The sequence below is a fragment of the Aphelocoma coerulescens genome, chromosome 3 (assembly GCF_041296385.1).
Source record: "Aphelocoma coerulescens isolate FSJ_1873_10779 chromosome 3, UR_Acoe_1.0, whole genome shotgun sequence".
NCBI lineage: Eukaryota > Metazoa > Chordata > Aves > Passeriformes > Corvidae > Aphelocoma > Aphelocoma coerulescens.
The window spans coordinates 19,659,871-19,685,824 of NC_091016.1; the positions used below are offsets into that span (position 1 = coordinate 19,659,871).

Genomic DNA, 25,954 nt, shown 5'->3' on the forward strand with positions numbered 1-25,954 from the left:
TACTTTACAAACAGTAAGTAGAAAGGCATCTGTTAACATGATTAATTTAAAGATTTACTTGTAAACTAAGATCTTTTCTTCTAGGGTAACCTCCCTTAGGTATTTAATTTGTACAGCATCTTTTTCCAGCCTTTTCTTTGTAGAACATAAAATAGCAATTGAGCATTTGGCTTTATGGCTGCTGGCAGAATTGGGAAAAGAAGGTAAGCATTCAGTCCCATGCTCTTGCTCCAAAAATCTAAAAATCCAGTAACAACCACTTTTATTTTACTGTGTTATGTTCTTTGTGTACTGTGGGAGATCTTGCCCTTAAAACCACATCTTCTACACTGAATTTTTCAGTACTTTCTTTTTCCTGTTTTACAATGAAACTGAAGGTAACAATACAGTTTTACTAGAGGGAAAAACTGTTTCCCTTGAAGGAAAGATTATTTTTAAGAATTCTTCAACATATGCTGTTTATTCTGAGGGAAGAAAAGATGTAAAAATTTCATGAAGTAATCAAAACTTGAAAAGAGCAGAGAGGCATTGCCCGATCAATGGCTTTGAGGGCTGTGTTTGCCAACACATTCACTCACTAACTGAGTTTGACATTGAAAACGTCACATTTCTGGTTTTAGTTCACTGCCCTGAGGTTTTCAGCAAGATGTGTTACAGAAAGACATGTTCTAATGCTTTGTAAAGTGACAAAATTTGCTTTCATTCTGTCAAATTATAGTACTGTGAACATTAACTAACTGTTGTGGTATTGGGATGGATCCATGTGCATCAGACAACAGGATTACGCCAGGATTATTAGAGGTCATGCCCTCTACTGAAACTTTATATGACTCCCAGAGCTGTGGTTTGCAGCATGAAGCACCAATTACTGCCAGAGAGATTGGTAATCAGTGCTGATTAACAGCAGAAGGCTTTTTGAACACAGAACTGTATGGAGGGAAACATGCCCAGCAGGTGCCCTCTCCGGTATTTAATTATGAGAGAACCTGATGGAGAGAGGTGTTTACAGGACTGGCTCTGGATTACCTACAAGGGCTTTCTCACAGAAAAGGTTTAAAAGAAAGCTCACAGGGGTGTCAGGCACAGGTTGGGACATCAGCTCAATTAGAGCTAATTAATGTCCTGTGAGCACTTTGCTTTTTCAGCTATGTTGCATAACATCATGTGTGGTGCTTCACTGCACAAGAGCTTTTTGCTGTGGGCTGGAAAAGTCTGACTCTTAAATGTATTAAATCAAAGAGCTCCAAGATGCTGCTATCAGAAGTCAGTTTGCAAATGATCCTTGGGGGATTTAGGTGTCAAGGCTATGACCAATGCTGATTTTTTTGGTGTGTGGGTGGATGCTTAAGTGCCATATAGATGTATGAGGTACTGCAGTTAATGGGTTGATTGGGTTGTTTTGGGTGTTTTGGTGAAGTTCAGGATCAGCTGGTGTGCTGTTCTCTGAAGAACTAGATTAGATTAAGCAGAAGTTAAACAGAAAATTGAAATGAGGTATTCTCTGTGTGAAGAAAATTGAAATATTTTGAACAGTTGGTCATTTGTTGCACAGGTCAAAAATTATTTTTGATCAAAGTCTCTTCAGTTTATTTTGAAATGAGTCAGTGAACTTGGCATAACTCTTAATGGACCCAGGTGGTAGGAATATTTGTCTGACTGTTGTCCCAGTGAAGCAGGTGTGTGTTCATCCCTGATTTTGCCTGGAGTGAAGTTCAATTACTTCTCAGTGCCTGCTTTTGAGAAGCCTGTGTTTGGTGCCCAGATCTCAGCGATCTCCCTCACACCTGACAGTACTTGGTGTTCTTGTTTGCAGTGCTGGTGGATAGACCAATGAATAAAGAGATGCTGGATACCAGCCTTATTTTCTGCTTCTTAACAGAAAGTTGCTGTAAAAGTTGTAGCTAGGTCAGGCTGATGGGCAATGAGCAAACACTTGCACTGCTGCCTCTAGTCCATAATTGCTCTGAAGATAACAGAGCCAGGCATGTCAGTCCAACAAGGTGAAGGTGACCACGATGGGCTGAGAATATTGTACCCGAGCTTCTGCATAAAGCTTTCTCAAAGTGAGACTTTGCAAATTATTTTCTTCTTTCAAAAAAAAACCTAGGGAAATAGGAGCATCAGTTTGAATAGGTTTTCATAATTGGAACAGACTGGCTGATGAAAATGTGAGAAGCAGCAGTGCCAGTACCTGCTCTCTGACAGTAATGGATTGTGAGGGAATGGAGGCCTGCAGCCTTTCCTCAGCTCCTCTGAACAGTTCAAGCGCTTTGGGCCAGGTGTATCCTCACAGTGTCTCTACCAAGGCTTCCACACAGAGGAGCCTCTGGCTTGGTTAGAGCATTGAGGGATTACCATTCTACCATTCTCTTAATAGAAATCAATTCTTTTTATCCTCCTTTTCTGTCTCCTCATTTTGAAGATCATTTAAAATGTCTTTTGAGGTAACTGTGAAATCAATATCATTTGCTTGTTGCATGTATTTGACTGGAGACAGAAAATGCACTTTCTTAATCTTCAAAACGATGCTGTGATAAATACAAATTTAATATTTTTCAATATTTTGTTCTTTCACTTTTTGCAATCTCTAATAGTTTAAGCAATTTAACATTTCCATCATTCACTGAGTGAGTCAACCAGAAGGTTCGGACACATACATTTAGTCTTGAATTACTGAAATATTTGTGTATGTCTATATGCAGTGGTCTCAAGACTTGCACATTTTAAGTACAATGAGTACAATCTTAGCAAGTTAGCAAATGATACTCAGGCTTTCCACATTAGTTTTTTGTTAAAGGAGAAGTTGGTGATCTGAAGCCTGAATTTATGCTCAGAAAATTGCTTTTCATCCTACACTATGGGTTCTTGAGCAGAGGCAGGCTCAAACAATACGTTGAAAATTATCTTTTCACAGAACTTTGATCAAAATACAAACGTCCTTGCCTCAGGAAGCAGTTTGTTTTCTCTTGAGAAGTGATGCTAGAAAAATCAAAGAGAGCAGACTCTGCTTGCTGGCCAAAATGCATCTATGAATAAATGGCATCACAAAGCTACCAGCAACATAACATTTTCAAAGACTGTTGTTGCTATAAGAAAAGTGATTTGTAGAACTCAGCATTGGATGGGAACTCTTGCCACAACAATATTACTAGAAACTATTATTGTTTATAATGCAATAGTGTATACTCATTGTAGCAGGTTCAGTTCGTAAACCGGGCAGAGCACTTCTCCTCCCCCCACCTTTCTCCCTTCTTCCACTGACAACATAAAAAGACAACCCTTGAGATTTCCAGTCAGTTTAGTACGTCTATAATAATCTTTTTCAGTTCACTTAGGGAGAGGAGTCTCTCTTGCCCATGCTATGGAGACATCTCCACATGAAACAGTTCTCTCATGGCTTCAGTGTCACAGCGAGCCAGATCCCGGGTTGGGTCTCTGCTCACATGTGAGAGTCCCTTCCCCCGACTTACAGCTTTCCCCACAACTGCTTTCGAGGGTCCAGTCTTTGTTAATGGGGTACCATGTTAAGGATGAGCTGTTCAGAAGCAAAGGTTCTCTTCACCTATCTCTGGGAGCATCTTCATCTCTAGGAACAGAGGTCTTCTCCTTCCCTGGGCACAAGGGTCCTCCTCGCTTTCATCTCTCTCTGTTCATGCTTCTCATCAAATCACAGCTACTTCAACATTTGCTTGTTTCAGCACAGATACTTTTGCTCACAATCGCAGTTTGAACGCTCCACCCCCCCCCCCATGCTCTCATGAAATTACAGTGGGTACTCTGATGTATCATAGTCCATCACCACCATAGCTTTACAACAGAATTTCAGCTTCTAAGCTTGAAGCACCTCCTCTTTCTCCTCCCTCAGGGTTTCAGCTCTTCCTTCTTCACTGACTTTGGTGTCTCTATGGTGTTTCCTTCACTTGCTTCCACCTTTCCTCTGACTCGGGAGAGGATTGATGTCTGCAGGCTCCACCTGTTCTGGAGGAAACTCACAGCACTAAAAGGATCACTGTCACCCGGCCCCGCAGCTGGAAGTCGCCTCTCGCTGTTGGTCACATCTCTGCCGGGCAGCGGCCTCAGATGACTCTCCGGCCGCCCAGGAGGGGCTGGCGGGCCCGGGCCGCGCTGCCCGCACGGAGCGGGGCTGCGGGGCTGCCCGCGCTGAGGGCTGCGGGGGGAGCGGGGCCGCGCGGCTCCGGCATGGCCGCCCCCGGCCCGGGCCCTCTGCGCCGCGCGGGCCCAGGGACCTGCCCGAAGGCCGGAAGCAACAGAGGTTTCCCGGCGTTTGTTCGTTCTTAAATGTGGATCACAGAGGCGTGTCGAGCTTCTTAAGGGGCTTAAAAAGTGGCCGATATTCAAACTAGCCAGTTGATTGGTTCTGTCAGGTCATAGAGGAAGCTGTAAGCACCTCTTGGCAAGAGAATCACTTGTGTGGCTGATGGAGCCTTCTTTACCTATGCTAAACCATGACACTCATCTAATGATATTTCTGATTTAGTGGAATCCAGATCTAAACCAATTTTTGCCAGTTTCATGATTTGCCTGTTTGGAATTTTTTTTCTGTGAAATTATTTTGAAGCCTTTTTTAGGAACATACCTATATTAGTCATTTGTTGTTTTCAGTATGAAAAAAAATTAAAATTGTAATTACTAGATCTCATTTTTCTCCTAAAGGAACCAAAGGAACTATCTAAATAACACTAAATGTCCACTGATGTATCATTTTACTTATTTTGATTTTGCTTGTTTTTTCCAAAGCTGAGAATCAAGGCTTCTTTTCTGCTTCTTAATACAAATTTTTGGAACCCAGGAATCCTCATGTGTCAAGAGTCTTTGAATACCTGTTTGTGACGTGCAATTTTGCTTTTTTTTTTTTTAGATTTCCCCTTTTACTGAAAATACCTGCTTCTCATTCTCTTATATACAGTGACACAGTTCTAAATAGAGAAGTTCTGGTGAATTATTCTGTTTGCTACATCTTTTTTGGTGTCCCAGTATTATTTTCATGTGTTTTCACATGCTTTGGAAGATGAGAATTCCTTCTTCCATCCAGACTCTCACTTTAAAGAGACATCTGTGCTGCCAGAAGAGTTTCAGCTCAACTTTCCTTTGTCATCCCCTGAAAAGAAGAATGCATCTGCAACTGAGACTTTTAATGTGATTGATTGAAAGACGGAATTCTTTTGGTAATGGTGAATTCATCTCTAATTTCACACCAGACTGCAAGGTTGAGTAATACTTTTGGAATCCTTTCCCCAGTAATTGGTCAGTAGAATCCCTAGTGAGTCAGGGGTGGGCTTATTAAAGGAAAACTTTTCAAATGTGTGCTAAGTTTTGCTCCTGGCAGTTTTTGCTGAATGTTTCACGTTGTAGTGTCTAACACAGGCTGGACACAGCTGCTGTACAATGTCAGCTTGTGCACACTCTTTTAGCAGGCTTGGCTGAAAGAATATCTCAAAGTGCTGTTCAGGCCACCTGTTGCTTTCATGGATTATTCCCACACCTCTGTGGAATATAAATGATTCAGCTCCAGTTCTCTGTTCTCTGCAAGTGAAGAGAGATGAAGAAAATGTGCAAAGGAAAAACAACTTAGGAGAAAACTGGGTCATGGCACTCAAAGGCCCCCATCAAGAAAATGGCTTTGCATGAGACTTAAGAGTAGGTAAATCTATTCAGATGAGAGAGAATAATTTAGATAGGTATCTGAACCTTGATGAGAAACTTGTACAAGTACTTGCTGAGTTTCACATTACCCCACTCACGTTGGCAGGTGCAATAGACCATAACTGGTGGTAACCCTAGATCTGGTCAGAAGCAGAGTCCTGCCCATTTTCATTACTACTCAGGTGTGATTCCAAAGACTGCAGACATTTAGTATCCTTCTGGTATTTTTTTAGCTGGTTTAAATGCATTAAGTGGAACTAGCCTCTTTGGAGACTAAGTGTCCCATTTATTCAGAGATGTCTTCCTGCCAATATGTTTAAACCACAAGCTACAGGAAGAATTTTAGTAGCAAGAAAAGGATTTAGTCTTCACAGTCTGTACAGACTCCCAGCACAATGTTCAAGATAACCTCAGCCTGAAGTGGAGAAAGAATAGCTAAAGGGTGAAAATATGAATCATCAGCTTTTGTGCTTCAGCAGTCATCACATAAATATGAATAGAGCATGCTTGTCTATTGGAATTAGGTCTGTGTCTGTCTCATGTTCCTGCCCCTAGAAGTTTTTCTTTTCTCTGCGCTTCAGCTGACTTCTTTTTACTGTCACTCCAGCTGCCCTAGCCCCTACATACCTTTCTGTTGACACCCTGGCTTCATTGTTGATGCATAATCCTCATACTGACATAATTTTTTCTTTAGGATAAGTTTAGAGATGAGTGATTATTGAACTCCAATAAATTTTGTAGTTATTTGCATAAAAATAGAGGGGGTTTTTTTATATTTAGCAGATGTTTTTCAGTAGAATTTAGAGATGCTCCTGAAGCAATAGTCCAACATTGAATTTCAGTTTGTCCTCAGAAGTGATAACCTCTGAGATATCACGGCTGGTAATCTAGAGACTTGGCAGTTTCAGAAGAAAAAAAAAGAAGAAAGAAAAAGAAGGGGGGGATAAGGCTTTGACCCTGCTGAACTCTCTGAACCTAAAAGGCTGTTTGCTTGTAATAGCTTTTGATCACCATCAGCTTTTGCCTGAGTAACACATGTGACTTGAAGTTAGGAACATAAGACTGTGAAAAATCAGTAGGATTGTAAGAGCTGGGGAATTAGTCCGTGCCTTTCTGGTCTCTCTGCTGTAATGGAATTTTTTTTCCTCTCTGCAAATGTACTGAAGTTCACTAGTCTCACCCATTTGTACAGAGATTGCTTATTTCAGGAGGCTGTGTCCTGTCTTTAATCTGCTGTCTTTGCCCTGTCCCCATTCTTTCTTCTTTTCCTTTCTCATGAGTCCTCATCTTCATCCCCCCATTTCCCAGTAAATTATGTTGAAAGTCACTATTAAAATTCTTTTATAGTATTTTTTTTCCTGAGGCATTTTTAGATAGGTTTTCTGATTCATACCTTTAAGTTACAGTTATATGCTCTTTCTGATATTACTAGGTATTTCTGTGAGGTTTGTAAGTACACAATTATTCATAAAGATTATACTGGGAAAAGAACAACAGCTGAGGTCTCTCTGGACTGTAATTTGTGCAGCTCAGTTTTCCACCCTAGAAAGATCACTCTTTTTTCAGTGGCTTTCTTCCTGAAACACTTCACAGATTTCCTGGTGTCCTTTAAAGGATGTTGAATAGCACACAGAGTGTTTCTTTGCTTTTAGCTCATGGCTGTACTCTGACATCCCAAGGGCTGGAAGAAAGGGAAAACAAAACAAGACTGAGGCAGGAGTTTACATAGTGAAAGAGTCAATCCATGCTGGCATTTAAGTATTTAAATGCACTGGTTTGTTTGCCTCGTGCTAGGCTGTTGTTTTGAACAGTTGAACAGAAGGGAAGGGTTCAAAGAGCACCTGTTTTCCCATCTCATGTAAACCACAAACTACAACTGCAGTGAGAATGTGGTCACAGTCCTGGCTGCCTCTGGGGCATTGTGCCAGCTGGCCAAGGGAGGGGATTGTCCTGCTCTGCACTGATGTGGCCTCACCTTGAGACTTGTGAGCAGTTTTGGCCACAACAATATAAGAAAGATGTTAAACTATTACAAAGTGTCCAAAGGACAGCCACAAAGATGGTGAAGGGCCTTGAGGGGAAGCCATATGAGGTCACTTGGTCTGTTCATCCTGGAGGAGGCCGAGGGGAGACCTCACTGCAGTTACAACTTCCTCCTGAGGGGAAGAGCAGGGGCAGGCACTGATCTCTGCTCTGTGTGACCAGTGACAGGACCCAAGGGAATGGCCTGAAGTTGTGTCAGGAGAGATTTAGTTTGGGTATTAGGAAAATGTTCTTCACCCAGAGGGTGGTTGGGCGCGGAACAGGCTCCCCAGGGCAGTGGTCAGAGCTCCAAGGGTGACAGAGTTCAAGAAGCGTTTGGACAACGCTCTCAGGTACATGGTGTGACTCTTGGGGTGTTCTGTGCAGGGCCAGGAGGTGGGCTCCATGAAGCTGGTGGGTCCCTTCCAATTCAGCATATTCTGTGATTCTTGTCAGAGACAGCTAGTCCTGTTGCATATATTTTAGCTGACTTTCTCTTATCCACATGCTGTCTGTGCCCTACCTCAGTCCTTGCTTGCTAGTGCTGTGCTTTTCTATCTCCCCCTCTATCCTTTTTCCTGGCTTGTGCTCTTTGACTCACTCACCAAGAGATTAATTTTCTGGCCTGGATATGAACTGCCTATGTTCTCTAGTGCCCTGTTTACAAAGGCATATATACATTTCAGTTTTGAATGTTGCCCTTTGCTAGCACAAAGTAACAAGAAGAAATAACCTTTTCTCCTTTCTTCCTTCCCCTTCTGTTTATAGAGAATTGTGACCAGAAAAAAAAAAAACCTAACAAAGATAAACCAAGCACAGAGGAGGATGTCTAATAGGGTCTGAAGGGCTTCCCTCCAGGGAGAAGCTGCTTGAGCCTTACTAACTTTTGCACATTTTACAGGAGAATGATTCTTTCACTCTGAAATTGGTTTCAGAGGGGAAAAAGGTCTGAAACATTTGACAGAGGCTTCATTAATAGCTCTTTATGTTCTTCTAGCTCTTTGCATTTTCAAGCCTTCCATCAACAGGAACAAAGCACAGATTACTTCAACAAGCTGATAATAATATGCATTTCCTTATTCATGTATCCTGTTTCAGTCCACGTTAGGTTCATTCAAGTGAAGCTCTGAGTCTATAGCTGAAAAGGAAAAATTGAAGATGTGGCCGCTATCGAATCTCCTGTAGCATTGATCTGGGAGCACTAGTAATTCAGCATGCTTTGTTAAAGAAATCAATAGGGAAGACAAAGGTCTTTAGCCAGTGGAACATCTCCTACCTGTGCAGGATTGCAGAATGGTTGAGGTTGAAGGGCACCTCTGAAAATCACTTAGTCCAGCCCCTTTGCTCAAGGCAGAGCCAAACCCAGGGTATTAGTACATAATGATAAGGTGCTACCTGAGCCTCCTCTTCTCAAGGCTCAACAATCCCAGCTCTCTTGGCCTCTCCTTGTATGTCAGTTGCTCTGGTCCATACTGGCCATTATCTAAGCTGTTCATCTAACACTCACTTATCAAAGTGTCTGGAAGTATTCCTCCTGTAGGGTTGAGAAATCTCTCTTCTACTGGTACAATTCATGTCTGAGTTACCTGAAGTGGAATATTTATGGAAACAGAGTTGAGGGCTTCTGGCAGAGGGGGGCCTGCCTCATCCATTTGTCCTGGAAAGTGCTGCTGCTCAGACAGGTTGCCACATTCACTGCTTCGACCCCAGGCTGCAGTTTATAGGAGCCATTAGTAGAGTGTTGTGGTGTACTCCTGTGTGTTACATCTTTGCTTCACCCCTTCCATAATAAGTGGACTTCTTGAAGCTTTATTTAGTAGTGTATTGAGGACTTCGGAATGTCTTTGCCTGGCATTTCATATTCAAGCTAAGGAGATTACCTTATGCAATAGTGCTCTCTTAAAAAACTGGCAGGTCTTGTTCCAGAAGTAACTGTATTATGCTCATATATATCACTATGGTCAGAGGAATAAACCTGATTTTTTTGTTTAGTCAGATTTTATTAAAACTGAATTCATTTTGTCCACTCAGTGGTGTGTGGTTGAACAGAAATTCCCAAGGGAAGAATCTCAGTGTGTGCTTTTGAGCCAATTCCATTATTTTCTGTATAAGCATTGCTGTCTGAGAACTTAGACGTCTAACTAAAAAAAGTTATAAGGCAAGTTCTTGAATTTACATAGTTTGCATAAGCAGGCATGAAACATAAAATATACATTCACTATGTCTTTTATTGCAGTGGGGGGGTGATTTACATGGGACATTACCTGCTTGGAAATGAATATTTTGCAGCCTCTAAGGGCCTCATGGTATAAACTTGTCCCAGTAAAAGTAGAAGGCAAGAGAAGATGCCCCAAATTATTTTTTTTTCCCCATACAGTAGAAATTGCAAAACATATAAAGAGCAGGATGGGATTGTTGGAGTTACTTGTACTTGGCATACTCTGAAAGGGGTTTGTTCACATTTGTAAAGCAAAAGCAAGAATCTGGAATGCTGAAACAGAAAATGACCAACTGCAACCAAAGCATTTGCTGCCTGTTTGTTCTGAATGTGCAATTGGCCTTGGTCTTTTAATTATAATCTGTAGAGATGGCTCTGTTCCCTACCCACCCTTGGGCTTCCAGGAGCACTGAGTGCTTAGGGCTTGGGCTGCTAATGCTATAATTGAAACAGCTGCTCTGCTTTCTAAGTACTTTGTTCATTCACCTTCTAAAATGTTGATGGATCTGTAGCATGTTCTGGGCCTTTTCTGTAGATATGAATCTCAAACACAGCCACTTGCTAGATAGAACTAGTGAAGAGCATTTGTCACAGCTTTTAGTGTGCTGTCTCAGCATTCAAAGGGGGAAGAAAATGGGAGGAGGTGACAAGAAGGCTGCTTTGAGGCCATAGTGGTCTTTGGACTACGTTCACTTCACCTACAAGACCAGATGTCCTACTTCCCTATTATTCTCAATGACTTAAACTGCAAGTGAATGTAAAATATTACTAGGTCAAAAGGTCATTATTTTTACATTTTGCACTGATTTTTAAATTAGCTAACACAGAGAAATGCCTCTTGGAATCGTGCTGTAAATGAGCAGAGCCTTGGGAGAGCCCAGCACCAATTCACAAAGGCCCCAGGCCAGGGGTTGCACTGCAGCCTCTCCTTTCTCTCTTGCCTTGGGACAGCAGTGACCAGACTAAGTTGCTGCTGAAGTCCTTGATAAAGTTTGAAAACTTCATGCAGCTGAAGTATACCCATGGTCTTTCTCTCTACACCTTCCTTTACCCTCTGTTTTTCCTTTTCCTTGCATTCAGCCCATTTCTGAATTGCTGTCTAGAAAAGGAGAGTTTAGTCATCCTGTCAGATGAATTCCACTTAATTAGTGGAAAGTCATCCCAGTGTGGGCTAATGGCAAAGCTGGTATGAGGCTGGCAGTGGCTGACATGGATATGTTCTGTAGGGCTGTGGCAGAAATGGAGTTTGTAGCGGGCTGGGCTTGCTGACAATATAAAAAGACAACCCTTAAGATGTTCAGTCTGTTTACCACTTCCATAATAACCTTGTTCAGTCCATTTAGAAAGAGAAGTCTCTCTGCTTATGCCATGAAAACATTATCACAACGAGACAGCCGCCCACTTCCAAACAACTTTGTTCAGTCCATTTAGGAAGAGGTCTCTCTGCTCGCTGTGTCAGTCCCTTCCCCTGACTTGCAGCTTTTCCCACAACTGCTTTTGAGGGTCCACTCTTGAAGTTTTCTGGTTTTTTTTTTTAAGGTTGAGCTGTTCAGAAACAAAAGTTCTCTTCACCCATCTCTGGGAGCATTTCATCTCTAAGAACAGCGGCCCTTCTCCTTCCCTGGGAGCAAAGGGTCTTCCTCATCTTCATCTTTAGGACTATCTCTGGGAGCATCTCTAGGAACTGAGGTTTTCTCCTTTCCCATTTGGAGCAAAAGTCCTCATCTGGTCCATCTCTCCCTGTCCAAACTTCTCATGAAATTACAGCTGCGTCAGCATCTGCCTATCTCAGCACAGGTGCTTTTGCTTACGAGTTGAACACTCCACCCCCCATATCTTCATGAAATTACAACGGGATACTCTGATCTATCATAGCTTCACAACAGAATTTCAGCTTTAAGCATCTCCTCTCTCTCTTCCCTCAGGTTTTCAGCTCTTCACAGCGATAAAAGGGTTAATCTCACCTCGGCCTTGCAGCTTTGCAGCTGGAATGTTGAATTTTTCTTATCGCAGTGGAGAGGGGGGAGAGCCGAGCCGCTCCGGCTGCCCACGGCAAGGCTGGGGGGTTCCACAGCTGGAACAGGCCCATGGCTCCAGGATGGCCGTGGCCCGGCCCGGCCTGGCCCAAGCAGGGCCTGGCCGGGCCCACTGGCCCCCACACGGGGCCTGCAGCCACCTGTGCCAGCGCCGGAAACGAGAGAGAGCTTGGGGGGGAGTTTGTCCATTCTTAAGTGTGGATCACAGAGGTGGTCACAACTTTAAGTGGCTTAAAGAATTGTCCATATTCAAACTGGCCAGCTGATAGATTCTGTCAGGTCCCAGAGGAAGCTGTAAGAAGAACATCCCTTCCGAGACTCAGCTTGCTAACCTACGAGTTATAGACTAAAATACAATCACTTGACTGCTGTCATGGAGCTTTAGCATAATTTCATTTTCCTTCAGCCCACTGCTCAGCACATCCTATGGACTGAGGCAGCTTTAACCTCTTTGTGACCAGAATTCAGTATATCCTGAGGCAATTTACCCAAGCAAAAAGGATGCAGGAGCATTTGGATTTGAACTCTTAATTCCTCAGGAGTTGGTTCACCCAAGAATGAGCTGAAACTGCATAAAATCTTTACACTAGGCACTGGTAAGGGCTGCTGTGGTCCATAGCTTGGTTTTTATTGAACAGTATTGATTGTTCTTGGCAGATATGGAGCCTGAGAGCTTTGTGGTTTTGCCTGTTAGGGAAAATTAGAGGTCATTGTGAGACTTTGAGAGTCAATAAATCTAAATTTTGATGAAAAAGGCAAAATTCTACTTCAAAGTAGGCAACCCATGCAGAAAAGCAGTGAGGGAGGGAGGAAAGAAAGAGTGGAAATTTTACTGTATTTCATATCAGCCTACAGAACTTAGATTATGGTTGTATTCTGCTCAGAAGAGGAAGAAGAGCAAGGAAATAGGTTTAGAAGAGATTACATTGAGAAATCCTCTTGATGTGGCATGAAACAGACAATTAATGTTAGGAAATGAAGTCTTGGTGTTGCTCCCCAGTTTATGCTGCCTGTAGGTGACCTGACAATATGTACCCTTGCATATGGATATTTTGCATACCTGCAGCCTTTGCTGTCTGAAGTGCTCCAAGGTGGTTGCAGGTTCATATAAGAAAACTCATCCTTGTTCAAAGTTTAATTTACATGTTATATTCAAAACAGAGTTTAGGTCAGAGAGTAGGAACAGTGCCTGGGTTTGTTTGGTCTTTTTCACTGAGCCGGGTATTAACTTAATCAAGCCTTACAATACCCTCAGGCACCAAGTACAACCTTTTTATGCTGATGTTCATAGAAATGTCACAGTGTTTCTAAAGTCACACTAAATATCATGGCAAGGACCTTTTTCCTCATTTTTGCCCTGTGAGGGAACTGGGGAATGGTTTTCTTGCCAGCCTTTGCCCAATACAAGTGAGCTTGTAATTGAGACTTGCTCTTTGAGGCTAAGTTCATACTTCTGTGCTTCTGAGACTTCCAGGGTGCTGCAGTGCATGGTCTTCTTCCGAGAAGAGTCTCTAAAGGCAAGAGCTATCCCAGAAAATACTATTGAATTGCAATTACTGATGTTGTTAGGAAAAAAAAAAGGACTGCTTGAATTTGAAAAACAGCTTAATGTGATACTGAGATGAACAGCATTGTCAGGACAGCTATTTTGGGAATGCATGAAAAGGCTTAGGTATTTGCTTTATCAGTAAATACTAAAGACAGTCATCATGTTTTCATGTGCTTTTAAAATCACTGTTCAAGAACACCTTCAATTTCATTGGCTATATTAACCGAAGGAAATGAGTTTTTTGGTTTAGGACCCTTTTTATTTGATTGTGAGGAGCCAGTATATTATACTGGAACATCTTGTGGAGTCTGTTCTCTATGCATGTTTCTTGTCAAGACTTTTCTTATTTATGCTCAAAGGAAGTGTGTGTGCCAATTGTTGAGACTAACAGGCAAATGTATGCTGAGCTAAATAAAACATCTCGGTGCTCCAGGTTCTGGGAAGCTGAGAAACCAGACAGTGGCTTAAACTCATACCTGCAGGCAGTGACAGATGCAGTTGGCTACCCCTGACTTCCCTTCTGGATGTTCAGTGTGGCTTGCTTTGATTCTCTTTCAGAAATACCTAATACTAAATGTGGGAGATTTAGATCTGTGGGAGAGAAGCAGTCTCAACATGTGTGGAGAAACTAGACTTGACTGTTGGTAGTGTTTTTGGACCTACCCAGCAGATGTTACTGGTGTATCTATTGCAAATGTGGTAAGATGGTACAGACGTTGTTGTCAGCTCTGGACATTGCAGTGAGTGCTGCCATGCTGAAAGCTGTGCAATCCTCACTTTGCTGGCATTTCTGCCTCTTTAAAGTTGACGTTTCAATTGTTAAGTGGTATGATCTGTCTGACTTCAGAAGTGTCATTTGCTCTGAAGAGCAGACACTGGCCTCACAAGTTCCTTGTCTTTGTCAGTGTACTCAAAGTGATTGTTTTAGTCACTCTTCTTTTTATTTTAACTTCCTTCTCCATTCAAAATTGAGTCATATAATTCAAAGGCCCCCTTCCCCAACAGGGTAACTCTTAAAATACCTGCTGCATAAGCAGTAATGGACAAAACCTTTCTGCATTCTAAGCCTCATCCTTCCCAATTCACATCCTTCCTAATGAATCATTTCTTTCAAAGCTCTGTTTGAAGGAAGTAAATTAAATTGGAAGAGGAAGTTTTTCATCAGGAAATACATCTTTTATTTTCACCCCTGGAGTTACCTTTCATGTTACCCCTCACATTGCTAGTGTATAGATATCCTCTGTATTGTAGTTATATGGGAAGCATTTCACTTCTCTTTGTTCTGCACTCTGTTTTATTCTTGTTTACTTATCTATTTTGCATCTCATATGGCACATGCTATGCCCAGTGCAATCATATGCTACCTCCGTGCTGCAGGCAAAGACTGGAAACAGCTGGAGTTATGGGAAAGGTGGTATTTGCTGAGGATTATCTGCCAGCCTTTTTTGTTTCTGGGAATCTTTAATACCCAGTCAGACTATTTTTTTTTTTCTAAGCAGGCAGCTTTTCATGGCATTTGGCCTGATGAAATGGGTTTTAGGAGCCTCTAGGAGGAGGTTAGGGACTGTCTTGTAGTGGGTGGGAATGCCTGGAGTAGATGTTCTGTAAATCCTTCTGAGCCTAATGATTCAAAGGTTTCTTCATCTAGTCTTTAATCTTTCTTTAGCTATATTGATATCTGATTTTCAAGTCTAGGTTATTACAGCTGCTAGATAATTGCAACACATTCCTAAAGGATACACAGTTAAGCACAGCTGTTCTCTTAAGTGAAATCTTCTCTCTCATTCACTCTTTGAACCTAACTTTGAACCTAAAACCTTTCATGACTTTATTTTCATCAGGCAGGTGGTGAGAAAACACAATATTCCTACTTCCCTTTACCTGTGCCATGAAAAGCCATTGCTGAGTGTGGAGGTAAAAATGCTGGTTTTGAATTGGTCCCCCAGACACAGCTGTTGAGAATTAAATCATTTCAGAATGTGTTGCCACTACTCTTCCTTATGAAAAGACATCCTGTCTTTCTGAAGCCTTGACTGTATTTGGCTGTAATTAGGATTATATTATGTTTTACTTTCAATATTTAAATAAAAATGAAAACCACTCTTTAGCACACCTGAGCAGTGTTGTACATTGTGTTGAAAGGATGGAGTTTCCTTCTGATGCTCAAAGACAATTAAGTTACTCCCTGAAGCATGAAATTTAATTACCCTCATCAGAAGCAGCATGATGCAGTGGATTAGGACATAGGAATAAGAACCAGAATTTTTTATCTTTGATCCTAGTTCTATCTAGCTACTGACTGAATGAACCACATAACCTTGCTGTGCCTCCTTTTCACCCACCTGAAAAATGAGGTGTTTGATTTCTTTGCTAAGGTGCTGTGAGGTCTGTAAAGCCATCTAAAGATATCGTGGTTTGTATGAATGCTCAGTGTTCCTGGGATTGCCTGGGCTTACATGCTGCCAACAGTTATTGTAACTTGGTTTCATATGATGAAATTTCATTTTTTGGCAGGGTTAGTTTCATTAAAGAAGTGTAATCAAGCTGATATGCAAATAGGGAGAGGGCTACAAGTGGAGGTCACACTAAAGATTTACAGCCAGACTGACAATTTCTCAGAATCAGACCTGAAACCAGTCAGAATTTACCTGTGAGAATATTACAGTGACATTTTGCAGCTTTAGTAAAACCACAGAGAAGGCCAAGAAGATAATCAATGAGAGAAGATGTTCTGGACACAAGGGGAGGATGTTCTTGTTGTGGGACTTTGAGAGTGTACAAGGAAGAACTTGTGGATAATATGTAGCAACTCTACCTTTGCTTGTATAGCTAATTGTTTTACTGCCTGAATGGTCATTGTTTGTTAGACAGCCTTGTTGTTTGCTAAGCAGCCAATCTGAAATTAGGCCACAGCCATTGTGAAGAGGTATAAGAATAGCAATAGAGAAAATAACAAAATCTTTCTACCTCTCTCGACTATGGATTACGACTAGTGTGTGCTTTTATGTCCACCTTGACAACAGCCACATAAAGAGCCATTGTGCACCAGAGAATTCTGCTGAGCTATTCTTTCCACATCAGTTTTGGTGCTACATCTTGGATGTGATAACTAATTTTAGCATCCCAGGAGTGCCTCCAACTATGTACTGCTCAAGAGGCAGAAGAAAGTTCCATCGTGCATGGTTTAACCGGGGAATGTAAAGGAAAGTTCAGGGCCACGTGAACACATTCCTCTGAGCAAGTTGTGCTCTACTGTACTTGCAACTGCAGAAGTCTCTTACTGGAGTGATTAGTCAGGTCATGTCCATGGGGAGCTCACACAAAAAAACCTCAGAACTGTTTATTGGATGTGATGAAGTAGCTAATTAAAAGAATTGTTACTGTCATTTAAAAAACCAACAATGCTTTCTCTTGTCTCAACCACTCTTGTCTGATAGTTTTTGATTTTATGAGTTTCTTAGCGTGTCTGGAGCACTAAGTTTACATTTTGGAACAGTCAGAAACTTATATTGTCCTGTAAGTACCTGGCTTACTCATTCCACAGACCTTTTAAAAATATTATCTGAATTAATAATAACCCTGCCACTTATTTAGTGGGTTACATTCCAGGGGAAAGGTGATTGCTTTCTTGGAAAGAGGTTTGCCCTCCACCATACAGCATAAATTCATTGTCTGGCTTTGAATCCATTCTCTGCAGTTCCTCTGCTCTTTGTTCCAGGGCTGAGTCAGTATTAAACCCATTAAAAGTTTCTCATTTGTAATCACAAGAATAAGAGTTAATTGTGAGTGTGCAGTTCGTCAGTCAGTTACCTGTTTCAGTTCTTCACAGCGCTCAAATGTAAGTCTTCAAATTTTCAGAGCAGGGAATTTTCTTAAAACAGATTAGGAAGGCAAAATCTTCGAAATAGTGATTTTTCTAAGAGACATTCAGGAAAGATTAAAAAATATAATATTTTAACTCTGTGGAAGTTAACAAGGACAGATATGTTTTCTGTAGGTTTTATCTTCTGCCATTTTAATAATTTTTCTCATGTAGAGTAGTTGCGTTGTGGTTGTGTAGCACACTCTAAGCACAGGAGAAGAGTCTACTACCAAAGAAACTGTAGTGGCTTAATTGCAAACTTCCACTGTTGGCCAGGAATCAGTAGAACATTAAAAAAATCCATTATGGGCAACTTGTGTTTCACTGAAGCCTGGAGCAGTTTCTTTCTTCCATATTGCGCTATCTTCTGACCCGTACAGTTCTCAATAGAGCAGATATACAAAGGAGCCCAGCATTGCAATCCTAGGAGGAGGATAGATTTAGCCTCCTTCCCAGTGCTTGTGAGAGGGTATCACTGCATTTTGGAGTCAAAATCTTATTGGTCTCCTGTTCTAGGCAGGGTAATTACTCAATGCCTGACTTATTGGTCAAACCAAGAACAATTACAGCATATTTTCTTGGGGGGACGTGGCAGTGGTTTTAGTTTCATCTTAAAAGCATTGAAAAAGTAATAGGAAAGAAAATAATTGCAATTATATTTTTTTATTATTTTTTTAGTGGCAAAACTTTTGTGAAAGCACCTTTAAAGGCATTTTGAGGAAAGGGCAGGGAAGCATTCTTGGAACCACCCACAGGGATGTTAAAGGTCTGATCCAATGACACTAATAAAGGTCTCAACTGTATTTAACCTACCAGTTAGTTATGTCTTGCTTATGCAAAAGGCCAAAGAAAAGGGTAGAAAGACAGTGGGCATTAAATCAATAGAGGAAAAAGTATACAATTTTTCTTTCTCTTATAAAGCAAAATTATCAATGAGCAGAAGAATTAACATTGCAAACTTTGTGTTGCATATGAAGAATTTCTTCCTTTAATGCTAAATAATCTCTTGCATTGTTGTACAGTATCTTTATTTGCTGCCATTTTTCAAGACTTTATCATCATGCTTCAAATTCAGGACCCATTTAAGTAATTTTAAGGTCAGTAAACTGAAATTACTTTAAAGTTGATAATTAAAAGGAATTATAAGACAATATATTGTATTGTTTGAATTAATGAGAAGAAAGTTTACCCAGACTCTTACAGGTGATTTTATTTTTAATCCTCTGTCTCTATAAATTTTATTGGCATCCTCTTGAAAACATTTTTTAGTTTTCTGTTGTCTGGAGCATGAAAAGCTCTAATCTGGTTCTTTCTTTTAGCAACGCCCATTAATTGTTAAAGCAAAGGAAAGTCTGAAGCAGTATGGAGGCAAGATATAAACCTGTTCTAAACTTCTGCATAATTATGCAGTGGCACGCAGGATGGAAAAAGTTATGTTCTTTCCTCTATTCATCCATTAAAGTGAAAAAAATCTTTTGGACTCCTACTGCTAATTTTAATTCCACCCTTAACAAGGTTTCATTCTCAAAAATCAACTTCTAATTTTTTCACTGCCACAGGTGGATTTTGATATGAAATACTCTGACATGGCTGCTATTATTTCTATTTAATTTTTTAATTCCCAAAAGTTTGCAGACCCTTTTACCAAAGAGATAAAATCTAAGTCCTTGCCAAGATACATTGCATTTTCTTCACAGCCATATCATGATAAGTGCTGGTAGCAACAGGAGTATTTTAGATGAGAGCCTGGACCTGAAGAAATAAAATCACACTGTTACTCAATTTAGGTATGAGGAGTCTGTTAAATTTCACAATTTTTGTTCTGGGAGAATGGAGATGAGAGAACAGAATACAGCTTGAATTCACAGAACTTTTTCCTCAAGGAGAGGAGATAGTTGGAAGTTCTTGTGTTCCTTCAACTTGCTTTTAATGGTTGCTGGGAGCACACGAGCTGATTCATGACCCAGGAGGGGCCATGCAGCTCTTCATTCCTCCCAACACAGTTCAAGTGCAGTTAGCCCTGATTTACTAGGATTTACGCACTGGTTCTTTGGGGGTTTTTGTTAATAGTTTCCATATTTTTCTTGTAAGCTGAACACTTGCTTTCAAAGTTTCTCTAAAAGTGAGAAAGCAGTGGGTCTGTCAGAGTTGGGACAGTGTTAAGGTCAAACTTAACTTCTGCCTTGGGGCCAGTGCAAAGTGCACTCCACTGAAGACATAGGTGGTGACACAGGTGGCAACACAGGTGTCAGGCTGTCTGACAGCACAGAAATTAATTCTACCTCCAGAATTAGTTGGAAGTTTGGGGAATGATCACAAAGATGATTGCTGTACATGGGATGTCAAAACCGGAGTCCCAAAGCTTGCTGCAATCAAGCATTTTGTAACCCCTCTTTAACAGGATGGAAGAGCATGTGAGTGTTAATTGGATTCAAAATAATTTAGCCATGAGGCCAGACAAATGCAGGAGTGCAAGTATTCTGGCTTGAGACTTTACTTGAGAGTTCTAGCGCTTCTTTTTTTTAATGCACTGCCTCTAAGAGATCATCCTGACTCGCACTTGCAGTTAATCAGTGCTGGCATTACCCAGAGGAGCATGTAAAATGGCACCCAAAGCATTAGTGTATTGATTAGAGTTAATCAGGAAAGTGTTCCTTCTGAAGCTACATGCTGCATGAATAACCAGAGAGTCTAAACTACCTCTCTTAAGTTTCCATGCCAACTGGATTGTGGCTTCTGAAACCTAGAACCTGGAAAACCGAGTCATGGATGGGGAGGCTTAAGAAAAGTTGGGTTATGGAGAAAGTACTTTGGCTTGTTTGAGATCTAGCACCTCACCCTTGCAGGGCTGGGAGAGGCCGAAGGTTGTGTCCAGCACACCTTCACATTTAGGAGTGTGAAAGATGATGAAGAAGCCATTTGAAAATTCAGCCCTGGTTCTCCTGTGTAAACCTGGGCTCAAGTTCTGTCAGCAGCATTTTCTGTTTTGAAGAAGAGCCTTCTAAGAGAAACTCTGGGTGTTGCCCGAGCTTTCCTTTGAGCAACTAGTACTTCCTAGGTGACGTATCAAGGTCTGAACTTCTCTAAAGTCTGAAAATATTTATATCTAGGATTTTGGGTTACTCTGTCACTGAAGACCACGATGTTATCAGTTTCTGTCTAAACTGATGTATTTTGCAGATTCTAGATGTCTGAGCCAAATTCTTTCTCACTGCAGCTTCAGTGAAAGACCAGATGGATCTGACTTCTTGTATCAAAACACTGAGCAGTGCCTAAGCAATACAACATAGTGTGTTGCTTTGCAGCATAAGGGTTTAAATTAAAATGTTAAACTGCAGACATTTTTATTGCTTGAGGCACTATCCAGAGAGATCATCATGGTTATTTTGGCCACTGTTGTGGTAGAAATAGGCCATGATATTGAAGGCTGTGTGATGATAGCTCAGGGTGCAGAAAGTGGTGCCTTTGTCCTTGCAGTTGCCAGCTTACTGGGCTGATTCATCACTCTGTAGAGTGCTTGGAGGTCATGCAGAGGATAACAGGAGTAATATGTTACCTGCTGTTATGTGCTTTTGGGACCTATGTTTCACAAATGCAGAATGGTTGAGGTTGGAAGGAACCCCTGAGATTGAGTAGTCCAACTTCCCTTCTTGATGCAGGGTGAGCTAAAGCCGGTTACCCAGAGCTATATCCTCTCCCATTTTAAATATCTGGAAGTAGAGACTCCATAAGATTTCTGGGCAACTTGTTTCAGTGTTCAGTCACCCTTAGAGTAAATTTTCTCTTGTGTTTAAATGCAATTTCTGGTCTTTCAATCCAAGAAAAGTGCCTTGTGCTTGCCTGATATCCTTTCGTTGGATACCACTGTCCGATTCTGTCTCCTTTTCATTCACCCAGATCATATCAACACTGATAAGATCCTTCCTGAGCCTCCTCTTCTCCAGGCTAAGCAATCCCAATTTTCCCAGCCTCCCCTTGTATGTCAGATGCTCTAGTCCCTTAATGATCTCTGTGGCTGTTTGCTGGACTCACTTCTGTAACTCATGTCTGTCTTGTACTGGAAAGTGCTGCACTGGACCCAGTGTTCCAGAAGTGTCTCCCCAGTGCTGAATAGTGGGGAAGAATCATGCCTTTGATCTGTGGTTCCCAGTGCTGCCCAGGAAGCTACTGGCCTTTCTTGTCACTGGGGATGCATTTCTAGCTTAGGCTCAGCAATCTGTACCCCAGGACCCACAGGCTGTCTTCTACAAAGCCACTTTCCAGCCTGTGCTGGTGCATGAGGTTGTTGCTCCGCAGAGGCAGCGCTTTGCATTTCCTTTTCTTGAACTTCCCAAGGTTCCTGTTGGCCTAAATTTCCAGGCTGTCAATGCCCATCTCAGTGGCAGCCCAGCTGTCCTCTGTGTATCAATTGCTTCTCCTAGTCTTGCTGGAAGCTTGTTGATGGTGCAGCCTGTCCCATTATCCAAGTCACTAATTAAGACAGAAGACACTATAAAACCAGAGGTGTACCCCTAGTGTCTGGCTTCCAGCTAGACTTGGTGCCACTGATGATAAGGCTCTAAGGCAGCCTACCTCACTGCCTACTTCTGTCATCTGTGCTCCCATCAGTCAGTGATGATGGAAACCTTATTAAAGTCAAGATAAGCAACATCCGCTGCTCTCCTCCTCCAGGAAGCCTATCACCTCAGCACAGAAAGCTGTCAGGTTGGTGAAGTATGACTCCAGAATCAGGAGGTTCCATACATGGTGTTTCCCCATCTATCCCAAGAGATGACTGAGGTAGCTTTCTGTAACCTTGCTAAAATGCTTTCTAAAATTAGATTCAAAACATGTAGGCTGCTGATAGAAATTTAATAAAGCTACTACTAATTAACATCTGATGCATATTGGTTATGCTGAAGTAGATCTTGCTGATGCTGCTGCCAGGCAGCCTATATATAGTACAGGATGTGCAAATGAGGATGGGTCTGTGCAATACAGTGTGTTGTGTAGAAGGTCTGGAGATGAGAGTCCCAAATCTGCCACAGAATGATGGCAGAACTGATTCCTATCTGAATTTGCCCACAAGTGCCTCTGCTGACCCTGTAGCTATTTTTAGCCTCCCCGATAAATCCACCAGTTAATGTCATCTTTGTGTTCAAAGTAAGAGGCTGATACTTGGCATTTCTTTTCACATGAATCTTTGAATCTCAGGAAACCTATTGTAGGAATTTGTACCACGAAGTATGAATATATTTTGTAATGAATCTGGGCTTGAGTGAGTCTGCCTTTTCCAGTCTTGCATTGTGGTGATATAAAACACCTGCTTGGCAACAGCTCCGGGAGTTAATAAAGTTTCCGTGGTAAACTATGAGAGGCCTGAGAATCTCAAACTAAAGTTATTGCACCAGTAACTCAAAAAAGCAATTCCTAAAACTCCTGGCACATTTATCCAGAGGGTTAGCAGTAGCACAGAAATGGAAATCATTGTTGAGAGCCACTGCGTACTTGGAATTAAAATCCATCCGTCTTCTGAAGCTGAGGAAAACAATTTTCATGACATACAGATGCTTTTGTATTTCATAATCAAAATTAATCTGGGGTCAGTTTTGACTCTATTTGTAGGGAAATTCGTGTCCTCTAATCCTTAGAATATACCTAAGTTGAGATGACATCAGAAGAAATAACTCACACAGAAGCTAGGCACTTAAAATACTCTCAATGCTTTATTCTATTTAATTTCAGCAAAAGCAGGTTTATCTCTTGGGGGAGTGGGACAGAAAAAGAGCGAGGATGCCAACATTCTCCTCTCAAGTGGGAGCCTTGAGCACAGAAGGTGGAAGATGAGATGTGGAAATGAAAATAACTGTAAACAAAAAATGAAATTTAGCAGTCTATTTTCACTCTTCTCAGTGGAAAAAGAGGGAGGAGGACACCTAATAAATCATTAAAAAGCTGTGTTTGCTTTTCTGAGTTGCAAGTTGAATTGCAAGAGCTGCCAGCAGGGTCCTTCTGCAGCCCTCACTTAGGACTTTTCTTCAGGTCTTTCACATACCTCTTGGCAACTTCCTTGCTTGCTGGGAATTTTGTTTAGTTCAGTGGGGCATAATGACACCATTGTGTCCCTGAGGAGACAAACTGTGTCTGCCTCTGGAACCAAGAAAAGTCTCCTAGCTTTTGTTGCAGTGTAGGGTCTGCAATTTGGGATTGATCCATGCTCATAGCACGCACAAATGATGATCATTGGTGTAAATGTCATACACACATTATATTTCCTTTCAGAAGGGTTTCTTCACTTCAAAACATCCAAATTTTGTCATACTTATGGAGAACGAGATTCTTGTAATGAATGCCAGATAAACTGTGTAGCTTCTTGTGCTCAGAGCATCTGTTCCAGAGGGCTCCCTTCCCTGAAAAAAAATGTATTCTTTTTCACAGCTCATGGACAAACACAAACATGCATACAGGGAGGTGATGGGGGTACTTGAGGAGGAAAACTTTTTGTAAGAGCAATAAAAAATGTGGGGTTTTGTCTAAGAGAAATGAAAAATTTCTGATAACTAGAAATAGTTACAGTCTTCCCCTAAAATGCTAATATTGGTGTTTAAAAATAACTTAAAGAAACACGATAATTTTTTGTTCTCATCTTTTAAAAGTTGCAGTTGGAGCTGCATTTCCTAATAGGATTTGTTAGGCCCTGCTGGCTTGTTAGACTCCAGCTAACCACTTACAGTATGCTAGAGAGACCTTTCTCCTCGGTGCTGGGCTTTTCCTGTAACAGAAGACAAATGTGAAAAAGTGGATTAGTAGTGGCTGAGTAACTTTACAGAATCTCTTGTCTCTGATCATGTTTATGGTTAGTGAGCAGGCCCTGATAAACTGGAGTGAAACAGAGAGTGGGATCCCTATCACTGCTGAGGTAATACGTGCCTCTTGGGAAGCAGCCCTTCACCAATAGTGTCAAGTGGTTTTACTGGCAGCCTGTGTCCAAGGATGAAAAGGGAGATGGTCCAGGCCATGTTATTGTACAAGTATTTAATTCCCTAAAGCTTTCCTTGCAGAATTCCAGTGTGTTGGCAAAAAGACAGGTACTTGTATTTTTACTGTCTACCTTTAGACATGTCTCGCAGGATACAAAATTGGAATCAGGGGTCTAGGAAAAGTTCTTGTGCTCTCTGGCTGGAAGTTATTGCAGGTAAAGCAGCAGACCCAGCTGATCAGAGGGGAGGAGGTGGACATTAAAGACAGCTAGGCATTATGTCTTCTAGCATCTCAGGGAATAAATTAAGATCATACAGGCTTTTTGTTCTCATTTATTCTTGGCAATAAGCAGACTTGAGGAAGCACTGTTGGAGTGTGGATATTAATCTCCAGGGCTGCTAATTCACTTCCTTGATTTACTTGCTGGGAATTTTTGTCATTTGGGAGGGAGGTTAAGTAGGAGAAGAGGGATAGGAAGTGGAGGAGGAGAAATGGCATGTTTTAGTTGTGGTGCTTTCCACACAGGTGGAACAGTTAGTTCCAGCTAACTGTTTTAGAAGCAAAGTGTGTTAGCTCAACCAGTGATGCAGTGCTGGGAATTACAGCTATTGTACAGCCCTGGAGACTGCCTTATTTCCTGAGTGACTAAGAGACTTTTTGGTGAGAATCAGGAATGATATTTAAAGGGGGTGTGCATGTGTGCTACAGATTTCACAGCTTGCTTGGCACAGAGTTGAGCTTCTTCTAAACAGCAGGCAGACATCTGGGGGCACAGAAGTGTAACAGAAGAAAGCAATAAGCTACTGTTTAGTTGGGTTTCCACATCTTAGCTGGGTGGAAATCTTGGTGCTTAGAATCTTGCTTTTGCAAAATCCATGGGAGGGAAAGGCCCTGACCATGGGACACTGTGAGGGAAGTGAGAACTGGGGTAGGAGGCACAGTGTGACCAGCCAGAAGAGGAGCTGCTCCTTTGGGGGATTTGGTCCTTGTAAAGTAGCCTTTCTTACAGCTCTTCTCCTTTGTTCTTTCCCCTTGCTGTATCATGAGACCAGATGGGTGTTGCTTCAAAGGAGAGTTGGATACCTGGAGAAACCATTTCGTATCTCACTGGAGTATATTCCTAATGGGAACAAGAGTGTAGCGGCCGTGGATTCCTTCGCCATGAAGAACTGCAGTTCAGGTAACAGAGCATTTTATTGCTTCTAGCTCATAGTACTTTGATGCCTTTTTGGAGAGAACCATGATTTCTGACAGCTGCAGAAACCACAGAATGAAAGGTTCTTGTTAAATAAATTAGATTATTAAAAAAAAAAAAAAACCACCACCAAAAAAACAGGGTCGCTTTCAGGGAAGAATCTTTTAAAATGTTGCCTTAAAAGTTTCCTTCAACAAGTTAAAAACAAATCTAGTTTTTTGGTTTTGTTTTGGGTTTTTTTGTTTTGTTTTTTTTTCCATTTGGAAAGAATAACTATGACTATTTAATTTGGGGAGAAAAGAAGCAGTATTTATTCTGGCTTGCTAGATGCATATCCTGACAACTTCACTTTTCTGCAGCAGAAAGTAGAACAGATGAGAGGTTCCTAGACAAACATCTTGCAAGCCATCTTCTTTTATGTTCGTGGTTACAAATTTCAGGGTTGTTT

At 41.4% G+C, this 25,954-nt stretch overlaps 1 protein-coding gene across 1 annotated transcript in view; it reads left to right on the top strand.

The window, feature by feature from the left end:
• ALK (ALK receptor tyrosine kinase) overlaps positions 1-25,954 on the top strand; it is a 312,464-nt gene that overhangs the window by 183,043 nt on the left and 103,467 nt on the right. The window contains exon 6 of the mRNA XM_069008374.1: positions 25,364-25,491. Within this exon, the coding sequence (XP_068864475.1) occupies positions 25,364-25,491 (128 nt within the window). The remainder of the gene's footprint in view (positions 1-25,363; positions 25,492-25,954) is intronic.